This window comes from Haliotis rubra, unplaced genomic scaffold (assembly GCF_003918875.1).
Source record: "Haliotis rubra isolate DU_JTF1 unplaced genomic scaffold, ASM391887v1 Scf492, whole genome shotgun sequence".
NCBI classification, from domain to species: Eukaryota; Metazoa; Mollusca; class Gastropoda; order Lepetellida; family Haliotidae; genus Haliotis; species Haliotis rubra.
Window position 1 is genome coordinate 152,199 of NW_025767182.1, and position 12,551 is coordinate 164,749.

General features: G+C 37.4%; 1 protein-coding gene across 1 annotated transcript; it reads right to left on the minus strand.

Annotated features, from left to right (window-relative positions):
* Window positions 1-1,046: 1,046 nt before the first annotated feature.
* Window positions 1,047-3,366, minus strand: LOC124291467. Its single transcript, XM_046728455.1, has 4 exons — window positions 3,226-3,366; window positions 2,117-2,305; window positions 1,823-1,876; window positions 1,047-1,176 (listed from the first exon to the last, which is right to left on the minus strand). Exons 1-4 carry the CDS (start codon window positions 3,364-3,366, stop codon window positions 1,081-1,083), a joined length of 480 nt encoding a protein of 159 aa, XP_046584411.1. The 3' UTR covers window positions 1,047-1,080.
* Between the last annotated feature and the right edge of the window lie 9,185 nt (window positions 3,367-12,551).

Consider the following 12,551-nt stretch of genomic DNA (forward strand, 5'->3'; position numbering starts at 1 on the left):
GCATCGGAAAACACTATATATTTATCTTGAGAGAGGATATTTGAAATAGGGTCTATTTCAGATTCGTCTTCATTTTCACTTTGTGATTCAGCATCACTTGATGGTTGGTACAATGATGATTCACTTCCAACACTTGAAACATGCGAAGAAAATGGTTCGCTGAGAACTGTTGATTTATTCAAATCATCAACAACACTGTCAAATGATCCAGAATCCTGAGATATATCAGAAATATCAATATCAGGTGTGGAGTGAACCTCTTCCTTTTGCTCTGACAGTGCACAATATGCATGACCCAGCGAGGTGGTCAAGGGAGATGCCTCAGGACCATTGCAGCGGTGATGATTTGTGTGGCAGCAATCAACACACGCCAATACTCTAAAAACAAATTGTTAAAAACATGTTAGAATTTCTCAAAAGCCAAATAATTATTAGGCAAGTGAGTTTGTTCAAACTTGCCTCTATTCACCCAGCAGAAAATGGGTACCCGGTGAAATAAGTCGTGAGACTATTAACCTTCTAGTGCCTAACAGGCAGCATGGATTGTCCGGGTTAACAATGATCGGATTATACGCTTTGAGCAGGATATCTAGCCTGGAAAAGAAATGTTATAAATATTCTCATTATTTTTATAAAACTGGCTCCCACAGTAGACAACGCTTTGCGATATCTTCGTTGTAGATATCACAACAATTGAATTGTCATAATGCTATTACATCATCAGTTAATACTATGACATCACTAAGAACACAGTTGACAATGCTATGACCTTAATGCTCAGGAAGCCTAATGACAGTTTTGTGTTCAGATATGTTCATTTTTTTACTGACAACTGATTAAGAATGATTTTGGATGATAAATAAAATGTCACCATCATGTCTTCTGATATCAAATATATCAAAACTCGTTGATTACAGCAACAATATCCTCGGATATTGGTACCTTTCATAAAAGGTGTTCATATATTTCATATCAAAACACTCTTTGACGAGATTCTCCATATATTCAAGACATTAAACTGGAAATGAAAATTAACCATTTTAGACAAAGTCACATTTTTTCCTTGAATTCAGAAGATGCTTAACAAGAACAAATACTTACAACAGAGCAAACTTCAATGTTGCCATGGTTGGAATTCAAACCTCTCTTCTTGGGTGCATGATCTGATGATTTCTTCTGAAATACATGTGTCAAGAACTAATTTGCTATGCATAATGTTTGTCATATACAGGAATACACTGCTGGCTTTTAATGTAAGAAGTTTGGTCTGTGTTTATGAATGTTATAAGAGTAGAAATAATTATAGATTACCTTGATTATACCTAATAAAGGGTTTTGAAATACATTTACAGATAGTGTGCAGTGTTCCGGCACTTGTATATTTTGCATGTTAGATTAGCTATTACATGGGTTAGTTGTACTTTTGGTAAATGAAGCAATGCAATATTTATTAAAAAATACATATAAATCAATGTGATAAAAACAAATAAGATTCATGCTCTTGTAAGAAAATTGAGTACTAGCGTATGGATAAAATCCATAAATATGTTTCAATATCAATCTCCAATTTCGTAATATATGTTTTTTTTGTATGAAGACTTCCGATGATTAAAAAAATACATAACAAATTCTCATAGAGTCTAATGAATTCATTATCAGTCTTATTTCGAGGCATTTCTCTAAACATGTTCTATGTTTAACAGTGAGACAAATTCCTGTTTGTATGTAACTTTACAAGGGCACTGTTTGTAAACTATGCTATCAAGGCAAACAAGTAGGAATGGTTTCCATAATACTAATGAACAATTAAAACATTAAGTACCTTAGACTTCCTGCTTTTTGTGATGGCTGGAGAGCTGATGACACTGCTGATAACCTCAAAAAAGAAAAGAATTAAGTAAGTATGCAACCCCAGCAAGTTGTGATATATTCCACTGAATTCTGATATAATCATCCTTGCTATATTTCATAACTTACATTCTAGTCACTGATCAACATATTAAGTCATACAGATGTCAACTCACATATGTACCTTTATTTAAAAAGCTTAGGGGTAGACAATCATATATTTAAAGTTAAAAAAAAATGTCTGTGTTTTTAAGCCTATTTGAGTTACCTGCTTTCTTTTCCTTTCTATCAGGCGATCCCTTCTCTCATCTCTCTTCTCTTCTCCCTGTCTCTTTCTATGAACAAAGGGAGTAGGGACTGCATCTCCCTTCAGTTTCAGATGTGGCTCTACCCCTAAAACTCTTGCCTGGAGATCATACTCGAAACAGTCTGGCTCAAAATGGTCTTCACAAAAAACCTGCACAGAAAAATCAAACAGTCAAAATCAAACCTTTCTAAATCATCTACAATTGAAAACAATTGAAATTGTACACATCTACTCAAAAACAGCTTAGGAAACATATTCATGTATGTGATGTGATCTATTTATGTACATGATTAATTATTCTTTATATTAATAATAATAATACTTATTATTATAATGCTTACATGATAATTGATTACAAAAGAGAAAAGACTATTCATATTATTTTCTTAAATGTTTTAAAACTCAATACTATTTACAATACTATGCACATGTGATTATTTGGGATATGATTTTTCAAAAATAAAACCTAAATGTAATGTAGTTTATTTCCATAATGCATGTGTGGCCATAGGCCCAAATACATAATACAACAATAATAATATGGGTGATATTATAAACCATCATTTTCGCTTCTTAAAAGCAACATGAATGAATGCCATTAATTTTGTAAGCACAGAGTGTGAAGTTGTTGACATAAGTTTTGAGAACATGTGTACTGATGGGTTCCTGATCACATAACTTGGTAGAATAGCTTTTCTGATGGTGTCAAGGGAAGGGCATATCAAAGTAAAATGATAAAGATCTTCGATTTCATATCGATCACAGTGTGGACAGATACGTTGCTCACGGGGCATATTTGATATCCGGCCTCTGTCTATCTAAGTTCGTAGTGAAGAGTCTAATAAGTATTCTTCAGCATCAAGAGTTGTCTTGTATGTTGAGTATGTATCATATCTTGAGTTGCTGGTTAAAAAGTCATGCCACTGTTGAGAACTGATATCTTTTAAAAGCTGTTCAAAGTCCTTAACAAAATATTCCGTAACACCAACATCTTGTGAAGCCCAAGCATATCCCATTCCAACATTTTGTAGTAGGGTTCTAACATCGGAACACCATGTATGTCGACCTACATTGTCCAGATTATACAACATGACATATGCCTTGCGTGGTAGTCGATGAGACGGGAGATGAAGGAGTCTGATCCAGTATTTGATGCATCTGACGGCACTATCCACATACAGAGGATGACGTCCACACTCTCCAAGGGCCATAGCATTTGGTGTGTTTGTACCGGTTCCAATGTAGCGTTTACAAGCAAAATATTGAACTCTCTCAATTGCCTCGACTCGTGTGTGTCCCCATATTTCACTTCCGTATAACAGGATGGGCTTTATTTTTGTGTCGAATATTTTGAAATAGGTCTTGAATGGTAACTTTCCATATGCCCACATTATACGTAAGATGTTCACTAAGGAACGTTTGCCGTTAGTCTACATTTGTCAACAACTTTAATATTGTAACTTTTTCCAGTTTCTTCATAATGGTGTAAATCCATAACTTTTTAAAACAAATTGATGATGACTGAAAGTGTTACGCCGATAATCATATTCATCCATGATTTTCTACTAGATCTTCATGCAGCCCTACAAGTCAACATTTTACCTTTAATCCCTACCGACATTCGTAATCATATCAATGTCGTACAAGATAATCGAATACAAAATCAAAATTAATCCAGTTTTTGGTTGAATTATATGTGATACATACGTACGAATTTATTTTTATTACCATGATTACGAACTTACCACAATGCATCGTGACACAGGAGGATTCGCTTCGAATAAATTGCGGCCGAAAATATTTTATTTACTGGAAGAAATCATTAAAATAAAAATATTTCCTAAACAAAATTAAGTTATTTAACAAATGCAACTATATTAACAAGGACCTATAAGAATTACTTTCATAATAATCATTTATGAGCTTGTCTAGAAAAGGCTGTACGCAAAAATGTCATGTTGTTCAAAGTTCAAACTTTGTGCTGGTCGATGCTGTCCATCCAGTCCCGATGTTGTGTAGCCATCTGCTGCATAGGATCTTCTTTTTATCTGGCCTGGGTATTTGAAAAAATGATTTTCCGTGACCGGGGACGCTTTTTCACCGGTCGTTACGGTTTGAACAACCCCAACCTGACAGGCCGGCATCGCGCACCGTTGATGACAGCGGTGTAACCTAACTTCGTGGTGTGTCGATAACGTCATTTTCTCGCTATTTCGCGCTCTCGTCAACCATTCGAGACAGCATCATGGCGACACCCTGTGAGGTCGCTATTTGTGATCTTTTTCCATTTTCAATTTTTTTTACAGACTTTGGTAATAAACTAATAATTATTTGATAACATGTATGGATTACCGCTTAAACATTCTTTAAATGCCATGATTTTCATTTTTTATTGGCATATTCCTTTAACATTTCAGACGAGGTGGTCTCAAGTTGCGTAATTTAGCTCACGTGTCAGTTAAAACGATCTATGATCTCTAGCGTGTGTGTAATTGGGCAACAGAATGGAGTGATGCGCTCTTGGTGTTGACGCAGACATGAAATTAGAGAATGCAATCAATATTTTAGAATCCTGAACATACCACAAGTTATGTTACTGCATAAAATATTAAAATGTTTTAAAAGGTTTCGACAATTCAAAGTTGCAAATACTTTTCCATGTAAAGATTTAGAGTAATTGATTTTCCTGATTTTGTAGGTATTGCTGACTTTGATCTTTTACTATGCCTCTGTGTTATTTCTCCAGATTCTGATGTGGAATGGCATCTGAATTCTTGACAGAACTAAATCAATGAATCATGCAGACGTTAAGTCAATAGTCTGGGTATTCTCACCTTTGTGGACCAAATCTTAGTAGAGTTGATTGTGTGTTGATGTAGTTAGTGTCGACACTGTGGCTGGTGTTCTCCGGGAGCTGGTCCTTTGTACAGCACAGACGTCGCTGGCTGACATAAGTGATACTGGTGGTTTTCACGACATCACTGATAATATTTATATCAGTGATATTCATGTTAGTGCAAATATTAGTAATGTTGCTGATATTAGTTATATTGCTGATTTTGTAGGTATTGACGATAGTGACGTTTGATGTTGCTGATTTTAGTGATGACCTATTAGTGTTCTTGCCGATGTTGCAGATTTTGCTGATGCTGTTGACAATATTCCACATTGCTGATTCTACCATTAATGAAAGGGTTTATTTTTCAGAAAATGGTCATTCAGAGGATTTGGCTGAAAATGCTGATAATATTTCACATTGCTGATTTTGCTATTACTGGTATGGCTTATTTTACAGAGAATTTTCACTCACACACACACTAAGGAACAGAGGATTGAGCAACACATGTTGTTTCCCAAATGTCCATGCACCAACATATTTGTTAGGCTCATCAGCATACTTGTAACATATCATTAGTTCTTGGCACTTGTTTTATGTAATTTATTCTGCTCTTGTTCCAATCTTTGAGCTGATTCCTCATCTATATCACTACTTGCTTGATTGATTCTATGTGTATCAACACCATACCCGTTCTGCTTCATGTAATACATTGGATTCTAGTTCCTACCATTTACCAGGGCGCTTATTGATCTAACCATTCGCCATGATTGATTCTATGTTTGTCAGTACCCTACCCGAGCTTGATCGGATGTCACAATTACTCAAACATTATGATATATTATGTAGACTTTGGTGTTGTAACCACAATTATAAGTATGAAAATTATGGATAAATCCGTTACATTTTTGTGTGTTTACATCGCTAGTCTGGTCTTAACTTCACATTAATAGTTTAACTGTTACCAGATCGTTTATGTAACCTATTAACAATACACTGAGAAATACTCTGTGTTTTTCTAAATTATGTGAAAGATTCAGTACAACAATATCGATTATCCAAATTAATCCAATCCAAGGCAAACATTCTGACTGATTCACACATGCTCAGAAGCGCATCTAAGTGTATATTTTCCAGGTTCTCTTTAATTGTCAAATAAAAGCGACAAAATCCTTTTCCATAATCAAGAATAACCATACTCGACTTTCTTCAGAAACACACAATTCATTTAACATAAAACGAATAAATATGGTAACTAAATATTTGAATGGATAATTGAAAATCAGATACGACTCCCACATATATTTAATTTTCACAAAAGTGTTCCTTTGTTGTCTAAGGGAGCAAAACAATCCTCCGACATACGGAGGAGGACTGAAAACAACTGAGACCCGACCAGACAACCTAGTGACAGAATGCCTGGACCAAACAACTGAGGAATCCTTCAGTACAGGAGATTCCGACCTTCCATTCGGACCAAGTTATGATAATGTCATTACGAATAACTATCAGATAGTGATAATGCTAGGTGTTAAAAGGTAACTGTATCCTGCCCAACTGGTGGCAACCTTCACACACATATATAAGCAAAAGTATGTCACTTGTTCACCTTGAAAACCAGGAGAGCATACTTCTGTAAGGGAATTTATATCTGTTACTGGTGCATCAAATTTGGCTCCACATATCCACTTAAACTCTTTTTTGAAAGCTTCACTATGTCTATGAATGTTCTAACTCTGATCAAACAACACATGAAGCTATTTGGCATCTTCGTAGAAAGATCATGCTTGAGTGTACATCAGAGTTCAAAAATGGGTTCAAACGGAAATCCGTAACTGGAGTGTGGGCAGCATGCCCACTGTCTTTCTCTTCATCGTGACATTTTTTAAAAGCAAAATTGATATAAAAAAATCTCTAACAAACATTTCAAAACCATCGATGCTGTGCAACTCATAACAAAAAGTCCTCATGAATGTGAACAACAATGTATCCATTGTCGTGGGAGCAGCAACCCAGGATCAAAGAATTAGTACAGATATGACGCTACATCTTCTGTATGGAGATGTGAATATAACAGGTGCGTGGGAGGACATCTTCCATACACAACAACGGCGTCAGGTGTCTCATAAATAAAAGTGCAATATAATTGTTATTGGGCGAAATGTCAAGGAAACATGTTCTTATATTACCTGGCAAAAGTACGTCTGTCATAAACCATGCACTTGTAGTAACTTGTAGTAATCGATTCAAATATTTATATTATGCACATGTGTGGATGGATATGTGGATGGATGGATGGATGGATGGGTGGCTGGGAACGAGAACCAAACTGTTGTGTTAACTGAGACACAGATGCCCTGAATGAAATTACCACAAGGTGCCTTGAGCTGAGGGGTTGTTTAGTGGTTAAAGCGGTAAAATAAAGCTCGTAAAATAAAGGGTTCGGTAAAAATCGGAATATTGCTTAAAGCAGCGTAAAACAAAATTCACTCACCCACAATCAGCATGTGTGAAACTGACACTGACTGTATTAATCTGAGATAGTGTAACTGTGTATAAGGGAAGCCATAAACAGATGGACTAATTTGCAATCATCAGACGAAAGAATTATGTGCTTAAGTCAAATTGAAACAGGATTTCCTCTTTTGAAGCCTTGACCTCCTTTGCGTATCTCTTTACCATACATATTGATATTGTAAATATCATATAAACAGTCGTCGAATCAATCAGCAGCACGTGAGATCTGTATCAATCAATACAACTGCGCCTGAAGCAGGGAGAAAATCCATTCAAACCTTGTGAGACACGTGCGTTTACGTCAGTCGTATACAACTCGCTCTTCTGTGTGCGTACCTTAACGCAAATAACAGCCTGTTACATCTATAGTCTAATGCCCGTAGGAAATTGTAAAGTCAGTTGTCTCTGTAGCTGCCAGTGAATCTCCGCTGTTGTCATATCAGCGAACGATCAACGATGAGCCCCAGGTTAGATTCTACACATGGGTACATTATATGTGTCCTCCGTTGATATTGTTGTGCGGTTAGATCGATGTCTCTTAAACCATGGCTAGAAAGGTCACCATTATTATTATGAACGGCATATCTTAATAAACCAACTTGATGAATGTAAGACTCACTATAGAGTATCATCTTCACGATTTCATTTAAAAGGTGAAGTGAGGTGAAATTGGGTTTAATGTCGTGCTTGAGAATATTTCGCTCATATGACGACGTGCATGCGTGTGTATGTGTATGTGTGGCTGCTTGTACTAGCCCAGACTTAAGCTGGTTTTATAGTGCTAGCCCACTGAGATACCATGCCGCAGTGAAGCATGAATACCCCACTCAGACACATTATACTGACTGCGAGCCGTCCAGTCCTTGTCGTACCCATTAATGCCGAACGCCAGACAGGGGCCAACAAGTACCATATTTTAACGTATTTTGGTATGACGCGGTCGGGGATCGAACCCGCGACCTTCCGCTCTCCGGGCGGACGCTCTAACCACTACACCACGGAGGCGGTCTTCATTTAAAAGGCAAAACAGCATGAAAAATGTTCGAACAACAGAAATTCCGTGATGACACCGAGCTTCTAAGTACCTTTCTGTTTATATTTGTATTCGGAACATATCACTGACGAGAACGAAAATATACCTTGCATTTAATAAAATATTTATGAAAAGGTTTTAATTATAGGTACTAGTTCAAATGTATAATCTCACTCGCTCTGGCATATATGTGTTTACGTAAGTAAAATACACTGCATATAAATCAAACAATCGTGTTGAATTTACCTAGAACGTTTACCTAACCCGGGGTTGTCAAGTGTAATGGTGAAGTATCATGATGTGATGTACATGTTTGTTACTAGGTAACCTCATGCAAGCATGACGTCAGTTGGGTTGTAGAGACGAGAAGGAGGTCAATTAAGTAAATACATTGTATAGAATAACCAAGAGTAGGTAATATGGATGTGTGTTTGTACATCGCAATGTATGTTGCTTTGACACAATGGCATTTAAGGACATTTAAGTACATATATAAGACGAGTATATGGATGGATGGATGGCAAGTTCTTATTTATTGTATAACACAACGTTTCTGGGCTACTTCTTGCCCCTTCTTCAGGTGATTAAAGACAAATGTAGAAAACAAACTATATCCATGTATACCAGAGTTTTACAAGAAGTCAGACATGCACATATAGATACCATCAATCACATATACAGCTAATTAAGGTGAGGTGAGGTGAAATTGGGTTTAACGTCGTGCTTGAGAATATTTCGTTCATATGACGACGTGCATGCGTTTGTATGTGTATGTGCGGCTGCTTGTACTAGCCTAGACTTAAGCTGGTTTTATAGTGCTAGCCCACTGAGATACCATGCCGCAGTGAAGCATGAATACCCCACTCAGACACATTATACTGACTCCGAGCCGTCCAGTCCTTGTTGTACCCAATAATGCCGAGCGCCAGGCAGGGACCAACAAGTACCATATTTTAACGTCTTTTGGTATGACGCGGTCGGGGATCGAACCCGCGACCTTCCGCTCTCCGGACGGACGCTCTAACCACTACATCACGGAGGCGGTCAGCTAATTAAGTGACACATAGATTTACAGGAAGCCAGAGATGTACATGTATATAACCCAGAAACGTTGTGATATACAATGAACAAGAACTTGCCGTCCATATACTCGTCTTATATATTCACCAACTTCTTAATGCCTCTCATGAATCTCATTTAAGTACGATTTTGATCATTTTGGACATCATTTGTTTCGTTTCATCGGTATCAAGATGCTCAAATATGTCTGATTTCTCGAGAGCAGTGATATCAAAATCTGTTGGTAAAACACCTGATGAAAAAATCAGATGTTCTTTGATTATATTTGAGTAATATATGTTACAATTTGTCGAAATTCAAAGCTGCGGCTCATGGCCCATGGTCATATCGCCCAGGCAGCATTGTCAGTTCATGGCTTGAAATGGCCAAATAAAATCAGCAAAATACCTTTCACATCCACAACATTTTGGCTTGTCATCAACACATGCAAAGCCTAATCAATTGTTCACCTGACAAGATTCGGGAAAGTATGGTACGTCAAAATAGGGAATTGCATCTGACATTATTTGCTACTGATACGTCAAATTTGGAAATATCCCCTACACGTCTGCTATGACAGATTTTGACACTCGCTAATAGACACTTGTTATGACTGTTTGAGTATTTCTAAACATTTTCTGCCGACTTCATTTTGGGTTTAGTACCACCTTATTACTGATACACTTTGAGTTAGACAAGTACCATTACCTGCAAAGATAACGAAATGGACTCACGGTGGTCATCAAAACCAACGGTCACCATGCCCCCTCTCCCTTTGAAAGATCAAGGGAAGTGACTCTTTCAGAAATATTATAAATCATCTGGGTTTATTCTCGCTTTCTTTTCATTTCATAATACATCAATTCAATAGGCATTTCCAACTTTCGTTATCCATATATTATTATAAAAAGGAACAAATTTTATGGATATAAGAAATGTACATCATATAACATATATATGGACCTTCTTAAAGTGGCATTTACAAGCTGGTATGATGAAGAGGAACACGTTTTATGAATAGACAACTTCTTTATTGCAACAGATGCGACGTTTCGGTGTAGATGCTCACACTTGCTTGATAATATGTGCCTTACAAATGTATGTAATATACGAATGTTATTTTAATTATCTTTAGCTTAGGAATTAATAGATATCATTACATCCGCATTTACAGGTAAGTTTGTTCATGTGTTATGACAAATGGCAATTCAACAATCACGTTTGCCTTTGGCAGTAGCACGGCCATGGAGTATATCTATGTGACCTGTGTCTGTAGATATCAGAACCGTGTCTGTAGATATGAGACCTGTGTCTGTAGATGTGAGACCTGTGTCAGTGGATATTCGAGACTGGTTGTCCTCTGGCCTTGACGCTTTGTACATAAAACGGCCGCCCACAGAGATGTGTACACCCATTTCTTATGGCGTCTTAAATTGAAACAAACATGAAAGGGTTATTCAAAACGTTTTGATACAAGTATCACAGTTGTATTTTTGACTTGCAGGTTTGACTTGTAAGCTGTTGTGTTCAGCCAAGTAAACTTTTGATAATTTTTGTAAAGTTTCAATCAAATCCAGTTAAAGTGCATGCCTTTATGAGCAACAGTGTATTATACAATCTAAGGTGTATTTTGATAGTGATGACCTTGACCTAAGTAGCAATCCATAACGCCATACAGACGTGATGCTAAGTAAGATTACCATTGCACAAAGACACAACAACATGGGTAAATTCAATATTTATTGTTATCATGTTTGGTTCAACACGACAAATGCATTTGATTTACATGACTGAAGACCAACAAATCCAGTTCCTCATAACGTTAAATATATTACTCTTTACTGTACAATATAGAGTCTTTGTACATCCCATTAGTCTTTGTTGTTCATCCCGTTAATTCGGACCGGAAAATACCCAGCGAACACAACCGGATCAACGAATTCTCCGATTGGCAATAATGGCTTTCGTTAAAGTCACCAGTGAACATCCATATATACAACATATTTTATACAACCACAAACCCCGCTAACCAATCTTGATGAACATACGTGTAAGAATGTGCCAGTAATTTGGCTCGTTCACCGATCTTGATGGACATCCATACGTCTAAGAATGAGCCAGTGAATTGACTCGATCTTGATGGACATCCATACGTGAAAGAATGAGCCAGTCACTTGACCCGATCTTGATGGACATCCATACGTCTAGGAATGAGCTAGTCACTTGACTCGATCTTGATAGACATCCATACGTCTAGGAATGAGCTAGTCAATTGACTCGGTCTTGATGGACATCCATACGTCTAGGAATGAGCCAGTCAATTGACTCGATCTTGATAGACATCCATACGTCTAGGAATGGGCCAGTCAATTACACTCGATCTTGATAGACATCCATACGTCTAGGAATGAGCCAGTCAATTGACTCGGTCTTGATGGACATCCATACGTCTAGGAATGAGCCAGTTAATTGACTCGATCTCGATGGACATCCATACGTCTAGGAATGAGCCAGTCAATTGACTCGATCTCGATGGACATCCATACGTCTAGGAATGAGCCATTCAATTGACTCGATCTCGATGGACATCCATACGTCTAGGAATGAGCCAGTGAATTGACTCGATCTTGATGGACATCCATACGTCTAGGAATGAGCTAGTCAATTGACTCGATCGTGATGGACATCCATACGTCTAGGAATGAGCCAGTCAATTGACTCGATCTTGATGGACATCCATACGTCTAGGAATGAGCAGGTCAATTGACTCGATCTCGATGGACATCCATACGTCTAGGAATGAGCCAGTCAATTGACTCGATCTCGATGGACATCCATACGTCTAGGAATCAGCCAGTCAATTGACTCGATCGTGATGGACATCCATACGTCTAGGAATGAGCCAGTCAATTGACTCGGTCTTGATGGACATCCATACGTCTAGGAATGAG

Coding starts and splice junctions, on each gene's coding strand:
- LOC124291467 (XM_046728455.1), bottom strand. CDS start 3,366: ATGGCCCTTGGAGAGTGTGGACGTCATCCTCTGTATGTGGATAGTGCC. Junction 1,877..2,116: donor TAGAAAGGAAAAGAAAGCAG/GTAACTCAAATA, acceptor TTCTTTTTTGAG/GTTATCAGCAGTGTCATCAG. Junction 1,177..1,822: donor CAAAAAGCAGGAAGTCTAAG/GTACTTAATGTT, acceptor CATGTATTTCAG/AAGAAATCATCAGATCATGC.